The sequence below is a fragment of the Tamandua tetradactyla genome, chromosome 10, assembly GCF_023851605.1.
Source record: "Tamandua tetradactyla isolate mTamTet1 chromosome 10, mTamTet1.pri, whole genome shotgun sequence".
NCBI lineage: Eukaryota > Metazoa > Chordata > Mammalia > Pilosa > Myrmecophagidae > Tamandua > Tamandua tetradactyla.
The window spans coordinates 27,093,987-27,106,064 of record NC_135336.1 but is presented as its reverse complement, the minus strand read 5'-3'; the positions used below and the strand labels follow the sequence as shown (position 1 = coordinate 27,106,064).

The 12,078-nt window shown below is 38.1% G+C and overlaps 1 protein-coding gene across 4 annotated transcripts in view; it reads right to left on the bottom strand.

The window, feature by feature from the left end:
• The window catches only part of IGSF11 (immunoglobulin superfamily member 11), a 341,723-nt gene that overhangs the window by 199,748 nt on the left and 129,897 nt on the right, over nt 1-12,078 (bottom strand). Inside the window, exon 1 of one of the 4 annotated variants that reach the window (XM_077118259.1) lies at nt 10,707-11,143. The exons of 2 other annotated variants lie outside the window; for them this stretch is intronic. In XM_077118259.1, the coding sequence (XP_076974374.1) occupies nt 10,707-10,758 (52 nt within the window). In that variant the 5' untranslated portion in view covers nt 10,759-11,143. Of the gene's footprint in view, nt 1-10,581; nt 10,667-10,706; nt 11,144-12,078 lie in introns of those variants that run through there. One more of the 4 variants, XM_077118263.1, reaches the window with a different exon arrangement.

Sequence of the window (12,078 nt, the reverse complement as noted above, 5' to 3'; positions counted from 1 at the left end):
CACCCGTGCCCCAATCTCCCTGTACCTGAACTTCTGTGTCCTGTGACCCCCACCCTGGCACCCATGACCACACACTTCAAACGCCCACCTGCATCCTGCTCACATACTAGCCCCAGCATATCTGCTCAGCACCCCACCCACCTCCTGCCGCACCTTACCTATGTGTCCCCCACACCGCATCCTGCTCTCGCACTCCAAGGCCTGCTTGAGCTGTGCCTCACCCCCACAACCCTTGCACCAGACATCCACAACCCCATGATCCACACCACATGCTCACAGGCACCAGTGTAGAGTACTGAGCACGTGCACATAATCCATCACCACACTGTTGTGCTCCTCCCACAACCCCATCCTGCTCCATGCCCATTCCACAAATACAAAGCTTTAGATTACTGAAGGAAATCAACATCCAAAATAACCCTATCAAGATATTTACTTTGTTGACTTTAAGACAACAAAGATCACTAACCATATGAAGATGCAGACAAATACAGCCCAGTACACCAAATTAAAAGACTGGAGGAGACACAAACTTTAGAGCAACTAATCAAACATGTTCATATAACTTTACTAAATAAAATCAGTAGGATGGCTAACGGCATAAAGGAGATCAAAAAGACACCAGAAGAGCATGAAGATGAATGCGAAAGAATAAACAGAAATAGCAGATATCACAGAGATTAAAGATGCTGTAGCCCAAATCAAAAATATACTAGAGACACACAACTGCAGATCTGAAGAGGGAGAAGAAAGAATAAGTGAACTAGAGAACAGGACAACTGATTTTGAACACATAAAAGAGCAAATGACAAAAAAGATGGAAAAATTTAAGTTGGATCTCAGGGAAATTACGGACAAAGCGCACAAATATAAGAATCATCAGTGTCCCAGAAGGAGAAGAAAGAGTAAAGGAATAGGAAGATTAGTGGAGGATATAATGGGGGGAAACAGCTCAACCTCTATAAAAGATATAAATATGCAAATCAAAGAAGCTCAATGAACTCCAGATAGAACAAAATCCAAATAGGCCTACCCCAAGACACATACTAATCAGTCTGTCAAATGTTGATGAGAAGTAAAAAATCCTGAAAGCAGCAAGAGAATAACAATCTACTACATATATGGGAAACCACATAAGACTGAGTTCAGACTACTCAACTGGTACTAAGGAAGCAAGAAGGTAATGATATGATATATTTAAGATCCTGAAAGAGAAAGACCTGCAGCCAAAAATTCCATACCTAACCAAATTGTCCTTCAAAACTGAGGGAGAGGGCACACCACGGTGGCTCAGCAGGCAGAGTTCTCACCTGCCATGCTGGAGACCCCGGTTCGATTCCCGGTGCCTGCCCATGTTAAAAAAAAAAAAGATACGCATTGGCAAAATGGATTAAGAAATACAATCCAGCTATATGCTTCTTACTATAGACTCATCTTAGATGCAAGGATCAAAGAGATTGAAAATAAAAGAATGGAAAAAGATGTTCTACACAAGCTGTAACTAAAAGAATAGCTATACTAATATCAGACAAAATAGACTTTAAATGTAAGGATATCATAAGAGACAAAGAAGGACATTACATGTTAGTAAAAGGGACATATAACCAAGAAGAAATAACAATCATAGATTTCTATGCTCCCAATCAAGGAGATCCAAAGTACATAAGACAGACATTGGCAAAACTGAAGGGAACAATAGGCGCTTCAACAACAATAGTAGGAGACTTCAAAACACTGCTCTCCTCTATAGAAAGAAGAAGCAGACAGAGGATCAATAAGGAAACAGAAAACTTAATCTGATAAATGAATTAGACCTTAAGAGACATATATAGGTCGTTACATCCCAATACACCAGGACACACATTATTCTCTAGTGCTCATGGAAAATTCTCCAGGATAGATCATATGCTGGGGCACAAAACAGGTTTTTATAAATTTAAAAACATTGAAATTATCAAAGCATTTTCTCTGATCACAATGGAGTGAAGCTGAAAATCAATAACCACCAAAGAACAAGAACTTTTATAAATATATGGAGATTAAATAACATACTCTTAAACAATGAGTGGGTCAAGGAAAAAACTGCTAGAGAAATCGTTAATTATCTGGCGACTAATGAAAATGAGAAAACAACATATCAGAACTTATGGGATGCATCAAAGGTTGTGCTGAGTGGGAAATTTATTGCCCTAAATGACTACACTTTTTTAAAAAAAGAAAAGAGCAAAAATCGAGGATTTTACTGCTCACCTGGGGGAATTGAAGAAATAATAGCAAATTAACCCCAAAGCAAAAGAAGAAGAGAAATAACAAAGATCAAATCAGAGTTAAATGAATGGGAGAACAAAAGAACAATAGAAAGAATCAATAAAACCAAAAGGTGGTTCTTTGAGAAAATCAATAAAATCAATGGGCCACTAGTGAGGCTGACAAGGTAAAAAGACAGAGGATGCAAATAAACAAAATCAGAAATGAGAGGGAGGTCATTACCACAGACCCTGAAGAAATTTTTAAAATCTTAAATGGATTCTATGAACAACTTTATGCCATCAAACTAGATAATTTAGATGAAATGGACAAATTCCTGGAAACACACAAACAAGCTATACTGGCTGTGCTGGTTTGAAAGGATGTATGTACCTTAGAAAAACCATGTTTTAATCCTAATCCCATTTTGTAAAGGCAGCTGTTGCTTCTAATCCCTATTCAGTACTGTATATTTGAAACTTTAATTCCATTATCCCCCTGGAGATGTGAGTCAATCAAGAATGGCTGTTAAACTGGATTAGATAGAGACATGTCTCCACCCATTCCAGGTAGGTCTTGATTAGTTTACTAGAATCCTACAAAAGAAGAAACATTTTGAAGAAAGCAAGAGATTCTGAGAGAGCAGAACAACGTAGCCACAAGAAGTAGAGATTTTACCCGCCAGCAACCTTTGGAGATGAAGAAGGAAAACGTCTCCCGGGGTGCTTCATGAAACAGGAAGCCAGGAAAGAAAGGTAGCAGATGACTTGGTGTTCGTCACATGCTTTACCAATGAAAGAGAAACTCTGAACTTCATCAGCCTTCTTGAACCAAGGTATCTTTCCCTGGATGTCTTAAATGGGACATTTCTATAGACTTGTTTTAATCGGAACATTTTCACAGCCTTAGAACTTTAAACTAGCAACTTATTAAATTCCATTTCCGGTATATTGCATTCCAACAGCTAGCAAACTAGAACACTGGTTTAAGAAGAAATAGAAGATCTCAACAGACCTATCACAAGTAAAGAGATTCAAACAGTCATCAAAAATCTTTCTACAAAGAAAACCCAGGATCAGACAGCTTCACAGGGAAATTGTATCAAACATTCTAAAAAGAACTAACATCAATCCTGCTCAAATTTTTCCAAAAAAATGAGGAAAAAGGAACAATAGCTAACTCATTTTATGAAACTAACATCACTTGAACACCAAAACCAGGTAAAGAAACAACAAGAAAGGGAAACTACAGACCAATCTCCCTAATGAACATAAGTGTAAAAATTCTCTACAAAATATTAGCAAATTGAATGCAACAACACATTAAAAGAATCATACATCATGGCCAAGTGGGGTTTATACCAGAAATGCAAAGATAAACACAAGAAAATCAGTTAATGTAATATAGCACATTTACAAATTGAAAAGGAAAAATCATATGATCATCTTAATTGATGCCAAAAAAGCGTTAAAAAAATTCAACATCCTTTTCTGATAAAAATACTTCAAAAGGTAGGAATCAAAGGTAACTTCCTCAACATGATAAAAGGCATATATGCACAATAATACCTAATTGTAAAGTAATCATGTTAAAACACTGAATGAAGCTGCATCTGAGCTATAGGTTTTTTTTTTGTCTGTCTGTTTGTCTTTTTTTTTCTTTTTCCTTTTCTTTTTTCTTTTTTTTTACTATTATTATCATTTTTATTTTTTTATCTATATTAAAATTCTATATCTTTTTCTGTTGTTTTGCTAGTTCTTTTCCTAAATCGATGCAAATGTACTAAGAAATGATGATCATGCATCTATGTAATGATGTTAAGAATTACTGATTGCATATGTAGAATGGAATGATTTCTAAATATTGTGTTAATTTCTTTTTTTTCTTTAATTAATAAAAAAAAAAAGGCATATATGAAAAACCCATAGCCAGCATCACACTCAATGATGAGAACTAAAAGCTTTCCCCCTAAGATACATAATGAGGGGGAGGGCCAAAAGTTAGGGGGAAATCTGGATTTTCTATTTGGTGAGAGAGTGTTTATTGGCTCAGAGGGGCCAGCCCTATCAGAACATTAAATACTTCCATTTCCCTACCCCATATTATTGACAGTCTCTTCCAACATTAAAAAGTTAGAATGGGCATAGCCCAAATACCCCTAAAGAATGGAAGAAAAATCAAAGATGTTGGTGGAGCTATACAGTAATGGTCGAGCTTAACAAATGAGTATGAGTGCTCAATCATTAATACTGATATTTCCTTTAGGCTCCAGTAGCTTACAGCAGCTAGAAATAAAAACTTAAAATTTTGGAATAGTAACCCATACCAAACTCTGAAATCTGTTCTATAACTAATTGTTGTGATGTACTTTGAAATTTATTACTTCTATGTATATATGTTATTTAAAGAGAAGGAGGAGTATAACAGAGAAGACAGGATTTATCAAATGGGTGTGACTGATGAATATTGATATTTCTGTTGGTCTCCAGTGTCTGGGAGCAGATAGAAGATAAAATGAAAAATTGTAGCAATATTACCCAATATAACCAAACTTTAAAATCTGTTCTATAACTACTTGTTAAAATATGCTCGGGGCAGTGTGATGGCGGCTCAGTAGCAAAATTCTCACCTGCCATGCCAGAGACCCACATTCAACTCCCAGTGCCTGGCCATGCAAAAAAAAAAAATATATATATATATATATATATAATTGCTTTTTTGCATATAGGTAATATTTCACAATTTTTTAAAAAGTTAAAAAAATTAAGTAGACATTTTTGAGATATTCATTAAAATGGGATTCTTCCGATAATAAGTGAGGTACTGCCACACCATATAGCACCAATACAGTATCTGATAATGGTAATAATGAACTGGTATAAAACTGGTATCATGGCAACATCTGAGTCTGTCATCTGTGAAATCAGGAAAAAAGTAAATTTTCTCTCTTTGAATGACTTCAATTTCTACAATTTAAAACCATCACAATCACAAACCATTACTCTAATTTGTAATGGTATGTGGTAGGGAACCCGATATAGAAGGAACCAATTACCCAAAGTTTAACAGACAGGAAAAAAAAAATGCCTTCCACAATTTAGTAAGATAGGGTTAAACTAAAAAGTAAACTCAGTTCAAATCAGATGGCTTTTTTAACAACACCCATGAACTGACAACCTCTCAAACCAGTTGCTCTAAAAGTATGATTAAGGGAGTATTTTGGATCCTCCAGATGGCCTGGAGGCTGTTCGCAAAATGCAAGGGTGAAATTTGGTAGTGCTGGTATAGGGAAGTATTTGCCGAGTCCCCTAGGGGGAATGGCAAGAAAGGGGGAAAATTCAACTCCTCCAAGTGGAGAATTCTTGATATTCTCACAGGCAGTGGGGACAACCAAAGCAATAGGCCAAGCCTCCAATCTTGGGGGTTGTTCATATAAAACTTAATCCCACAAAGGATAGGGTAAGCCTACTTAAAATTAGGCCTAGGAGTCACCCCCAAGAGACTCTCTTCTGTTACTCAGATGTGGCCTATCTCTCTTGGCTGACACAGCAAAAGCAAACTCACTGCCCTTCCCCTCTCTACATGGGACATGACTCCCAGAGGTGTATACCTCCCTGCCAATGTGGGACAGAAATCCTAGAATGAGCTGGGACTCAGCATCAAGGGACTGAGAAAATCTTCTCGATCAAAGGGGGAAAAGAGAAATGAGACAAAATAAAGTGTCAATGGCTAAGAGATTCCAAACAGAGTCGAGAGGCTATCCTGGAGGTTATTCTTATGCATTAAATAGATATCACCTGTTTAAAGTCGTAATGGAGAGGCTGGAGGGAACTGCCTGAAAATGTGGAGCTGTGCTCCGGTGGCCATGTTTCTTGAAGATAATTGCATGATGATATGGCTGTCACACTGTGATTGTGTGGTGGTGAGAGCCTTGTGTCTGATGCTCCTTTTGTCTACCTTATCGACGGACAAGTAAAACATATGGATTAAAAATAAATAAATAATAGGGGGAACAAATGGTAAAATAAATTTAGTAAATTGAAATGCTGGTGATCGGCGAAGTGGAGGGGTATGGGGTATGGTATGTATGAATTTTTTTTCTTTTTATTGCTTTTTTCTGAATTGATGCAGATGTTCTAAGAAATTATCATGATGATGAATATAAAAAAAATAAAAATTTTTAAATATAGAAAAAAAATGTGGTACTGCTAGGTTTTCCTAATCAAAAAAGGAGGGGAACGCTGAGGTGGTAGTATTCACTTAAAATGACTAGACTACTAGAAAAGTCAACAACAGTTCCTGATAAAACTGCCTGAAGTAATTAAGGGTTGGAAGAGTATAAAATAAATAGGCATCATTAGCCTAAACAACAAAGACTTAGAAACCCTTTCCTAAATAAATTGTACTTCAATTTATCCCAATTCAAGTATGTCCAGCCCTTGTTTATCCCAATTCAAGTATGTCCAGCCCTTGTTTTGTATTTACATACTGCAACTAAAGAATCTTGTGCACCAACACATCACCTTGTTCGACACTAAATCACATGGTTTAAGTATGCAGATTCAAATGAGAATTTTCATTATAAATCCTACCACTGTCAAAGTGTAAAAACACATTTGAAAAGGTGTCACATACTGTGGGGAAAATAAGCCGAAAGAAGTACCTTTACCTATCGCATCATTACCTTGGGTCTGACAACATTTCTAAGCATACATTTTAGAAGTGCTTAATGATTTAATATTTAAATTGCATCCTGAAGAGTCCACATTGACTATATTATACTTAACTTCTTTTAAAAATTTCAACCAGTGGCTGCCACCTTTCATACGAGTCAAACTACAGATATTTACTAATACGGAAATCCTTCCAAAACAATTACATAATTAAATTAAGAACTAAGATACAGAAATTTACATTAAAAGTTTTTATAATGTTAACATTTAGGATCATGACCTTTTTTACTCTCATTTCATTTCCTATGGTCTTTTCTTTCTTTTTATATATTTTCCCAGATTCTGGAAAGTTAAAGTTATCTACTATTTCAGGGAATCACTAGTACTAAAAACACTTCATGTATATTTAACCCATGTATATTTAACTATCTAGAAGTCACATTTCCAATTCAAATTCACTTTGAAATTACTCCACAGAAATTAAAAAGAAATTTCTTGACATCCACTTCATTTATTTTATTTGAAAGATCCTCTATTTCTACCATCCATGCCTAATTCCATTGTAGAGGCCACTGCTATTAGTTGTCCTGCATCCATTCTCCCTTTCCCCATTCCTAATAAAACCAATTTTGTTCCGCTATACACCCTTTCTTTCATTCCACATTGAAAGCACTAGGAGTAAATTCTAATCTGTTCACACCAACCCCTTTGCCATAGACTGGCTCAGGAATTTAATTCAGTAAGGACATGGTATTCTTCTGGAGACTGTTATTGGTGCTGAGGTGGGCACATGACCCAAAATAGCTCAATCAAATTGAACGGAAGGACTTTTATTCCATGTTTGGGAATATGGTAGAATTCGTTTTCTCTCTGCCATTGTACGTGAACAAGGGCTCTCTTTGCCCCAGTTGCTCTTGGCAGCCATCTTGCAATTCAAAGGGAGGCCAACCTGAAGACAATGCCAACATAAAGAGGAGCATGGGGACTACAAGGTTTCTGATAAAAGGAGCTGAAGCCCTGATCATTACCATATCTGGAACCTGTAATACCTCTGGACATCTTGTTTCCTTAGATTAAAAAAAAATTATTTATTGCCTATAAATAAGATTAATTTTCTATTATTAGCAGCAGAAAGCATCCTAAATTGATATGCCTACTTTCAAATTTTGCAGTTACCATATATACAATAGCTGAGTTTTACACTGACATAATTTAAAGTCAATTCTTTGACTTTAATTCAATTCAGAAGTCTCTTCATGACAGCTAATATATAATGTTAGTTAATATGAAATACAACCTTTCAGATCAATACCATTAGAACCCCAGTTATAAGTTTCTGCTTATGCCTGAACTTAACAAAGAAGATATTCAGAGAGCATGAAAGAGCATTTCTCATTCACCCTCCTCCCCTCTATTTTCACTACCATTCTCAGTTCCTGCTCAACGCTTCATAATCTTCCCTCTGAACTATTTCAATCGTTTCCCCTAGCTGGTTTCAACCCATTTCACTCCTCTTCCTGTCCACTGCTGCCCAAATAATCTTTCTAAAGCACTTCTCTGATCGTGTCACTCTCTAAGTAACCAGCCATTACAGCTTAAATGTATCATTCAATATAAATTCCTATTTGTAAAACAAGAAGAGAATTTATCTCACAAAATTTGTTACGGGGATGAAACAAGATAAGACATGAAAAGCTACAAGTAGGCACTCAATAGCTGTTCAGCCTCTTTCCCTCCCCATCTTATGATAACTATCAGTAGCTTTCCCATGGCCTATTGAATAAAGCCCAAACTCAACACTGAAGGTTCTTTACTATCTTGCCGCAAAATAGCTTTTCAGTTTTTTGTTCTTTACACACACCTCCTGCTATAAATGCGGCCTTTCAAGAATATGTCCCTACATTTTCCACTTCATATCTTTTGTTCAGGCTGTTCCTTTTGCCCGGAAAGCCCAACACTGCCATTTCAGACAATTCAAATCCAGATCAAAAGTAAACTTTTCCATGAAGTCTTTCCTTGATATTACCATTTAAGATTTATTCCTTGTATCATACATTGTTTCTGCATGCTTATCACCTGTTTTAAAACTGCAAACTACTTAATGGCACAGGACAAAGTCTTAGGTATTTTTGTATTTCACTGCCTTCCCTCCCCACCAGATACCCAAATGCATAGAGCAGTAGCTCAGTAAATATTTGTTGAACAAATGAACTCATTTTTTTGAGGGTGAAAGGTGACTCTACAGACTAAATTATCACAAAGGCTGAAATGTCCTTGGAAATCCTTAAAAACATGCTAGTATGTAGGAATATCTCTGCTGGAGGAAAAGGAACATCAAATGACCTTGTAAAGTTCACTTCTGTGAATTACGTCAACTCTTTTAAAAGTATTGCCTAATAATTCAAAAACAAACTATACACAAACCCTATTTATATAAAAAAAAAGGGGGGATATTTATTATAATGTACTAAATTTTTACTAAAAATAGTACGCTCTTATAGTAAAAGAATATTTTCAGTTATGTCTAAGAGATTGTATTAAAAAAACCCACAGTTAGTGCAGAAAGAGATGCTGGCCTTCTCAAACTGGAAAGACAAAATTAATTTGGAAGAAGTTCATAAAATGTACATATAGATGTCACAATTAATATCTGCACATCAGCACTAAAAATATACATTTGAACTTCAGGAAAGTTATTTATAATTTTGGTGGTTATACCTTCACTAACTTCTGTAGAGAAAATACACAAAAAAGTATTATTTTCCTCCCTTACTAAATGAATCCGTACAATTAAGTTGGCTAATATTAGGCTACTTCAAGAGCTTTGGGCACATTATCAGTTCAAATAAGACCATAAAACTAAGAAAAACATACTGACATCTTCACAAAGAATTAGGGTTATTCACAATATTTCATAAATCATTGAAACTATCTTTTAAATAAAATCTTTCAGAATAAATCTCAGCAATCAATTAAATGGGAACAGAAAATTTAATTCCCCAGGGCAACGTAGGAAAAAAAAAGAAAGGGCATTAATTGTATAAGATGAAAATTAGGGTCTGAAATATGATGACTATTCATAGAAAATAAAATGTAACATAGATTAGGTAGAACATAGAAATTGTAATTTTAAGGAAATAGATGCTAAAAACAGGAAAATAAGCTAAACACATGCTTATTTCTTTTGTTCTAATGTTTTATAGTCCATGTATGTTTATAAGCCAACCTAAAATCCTTTGGAAAAGAAGCTAGAGTATAAATAAGTTGTTTTTTAATATAGTGTAGTACACTTAACATAAAGAACACATTGTCAGTCAAAATCTACATATGCTTCTTAAAGGATTATGATAAAGCTACAATTTAAAGTTCTCCAAATTATTTTAAAAGCATCTCCAGTTTTCCAATTCTAGTAAAGGAAACTAGTCCCAAAAGTTAGGGAATTCGTTATTTAAAAAAGGATCCTGGATTTCCAAGGAACAGAGCAGTATAAGAATCAGAGACATAGTGGGAATCGGTGAAACCAACTAGCGGGTTTAGTTAACTCCTTGGGCTGGGGAGCACCTGAAATGTGAGGTCGGGAAAAGAGGTGACGCACGTCGGCTGGGGAAGCAGCCGCTAGAGGTGGGCGAGTGAGCCTCGGCGACAGCAACGAATATGGCACCTGAAAAGTTGGGCTCCCACGACTTGGCAAAGGCGAGAAGGCTGTTCGCGGTCCTCAGACAGCTTCTCCCGGTGCCGGCCAGTCCAACTTGGTCTCACCGGCAGGAGAGAGCTCGGGCTACTCACCATGGAGAGAGAGGAGCAGCAAAGGCGTCAGAGGGGAGCTCAGAGAAGTCATCCCCTGGCCACAGCGAGGGCGCCCGTCGCACGGCCGGCTCCTCTTCGCTGCAGTGGATGCGCGGACTGGGCTCTCGGAGCACTGGGGGCAGCCGGGTCCTCCCAGACCCGCCGCCCGGCCGCAGTTCGCCGGGCAAGGCTGGGACAGTCCGACAGGCAGAGCAGGGAGCAAGTACAGCTCCTGCGGCGCTCGGCTTTGCCGAGGTTGAGTGGAGACCAGAAGCGTCCTGGACTCGCTAGCCGCACCCAGGAGGGCCACAAGCACCTCTCGCTGCCCTAGGATCCGGCGGCCCCTCGCACCGCTCCCGGAGCCACACTCTCTCCAACTCAGCGCCCAGCTACTGGGGCAGTGGCTCCGCTTGGCTCCGCGCCGCCCACTCGCCCAGCTCGGTCTCCCGGGTAACCGCTGCTCCAGCGCGACGCCTGGCGGCCCACCCGCAGAGCAGGGCTCGGCTCGCAGCTGGCGCGGCGCAGGGCCACCTGTGCGTGGTACCGCCGTCTCCCCCGCACGCCTCCCCAGGGCTCCGAACCGAAAGGCAGACATTCTCCTCGTTCAGAGTCAGGGTTCCTGCCCTGCCCTAAACCACCCCCAGACAGATGATATCAGACCTGATTGCCAAAGAACTCTGAGAGTTTTCCACAGCCTTTGCCCCAACTGAGCAAGATTTTCTATTGCAGTTTCAACAGAAACGGACAATTTCTATTTGGCCACTTCATTTTTCTCTCAACCCTCTCTTCTGCAACTCGAATAATCTCAAAGAAACTGACTCAGACAAAACTAGAAATCTGTTGAGTTTTACCTTATTCTATAGGGCTTCTCTCACCCCCCACTCCCATTCCTTACCCCTTTTCCCCATTTCTTCCTTGAAGAAAGGTAGGAACGCCACCATGCTCCTTATTCTCCATTCCTGTCAAAGAGACTGCCGTCTTCTCTTGCCCCTTTTGGAAAACTTACTTCAATTTCTAAGAGAAATATTTTAGATTTTCCGTTTTAAAAGTTACACCTTTCCTAAACTGCAAGGATTTGTTAAGTGGTGGGGATGTGCATTTATTGGGGGAGGAGGGGTGATTTAGTTGGGTTTTTAGTTTTTGTTTTTGTTTGTTTTGGTTGGGTTCAGAAAAGACTTTTCTGGCATCTGAAATCACTTCTTAAATATCTTCTTACTGGCTAAAAAGCACATATAGAGACGTTCCTTTTCATTAGCTATAAGGGAAATGCAGATCAAGACAATAATGAGATCACCTTACATCTATACGGATTGCTGCTATTAAACGGGAAACTACAAATGGAGAAACTGGAACACTTATGCACAACAGGTGC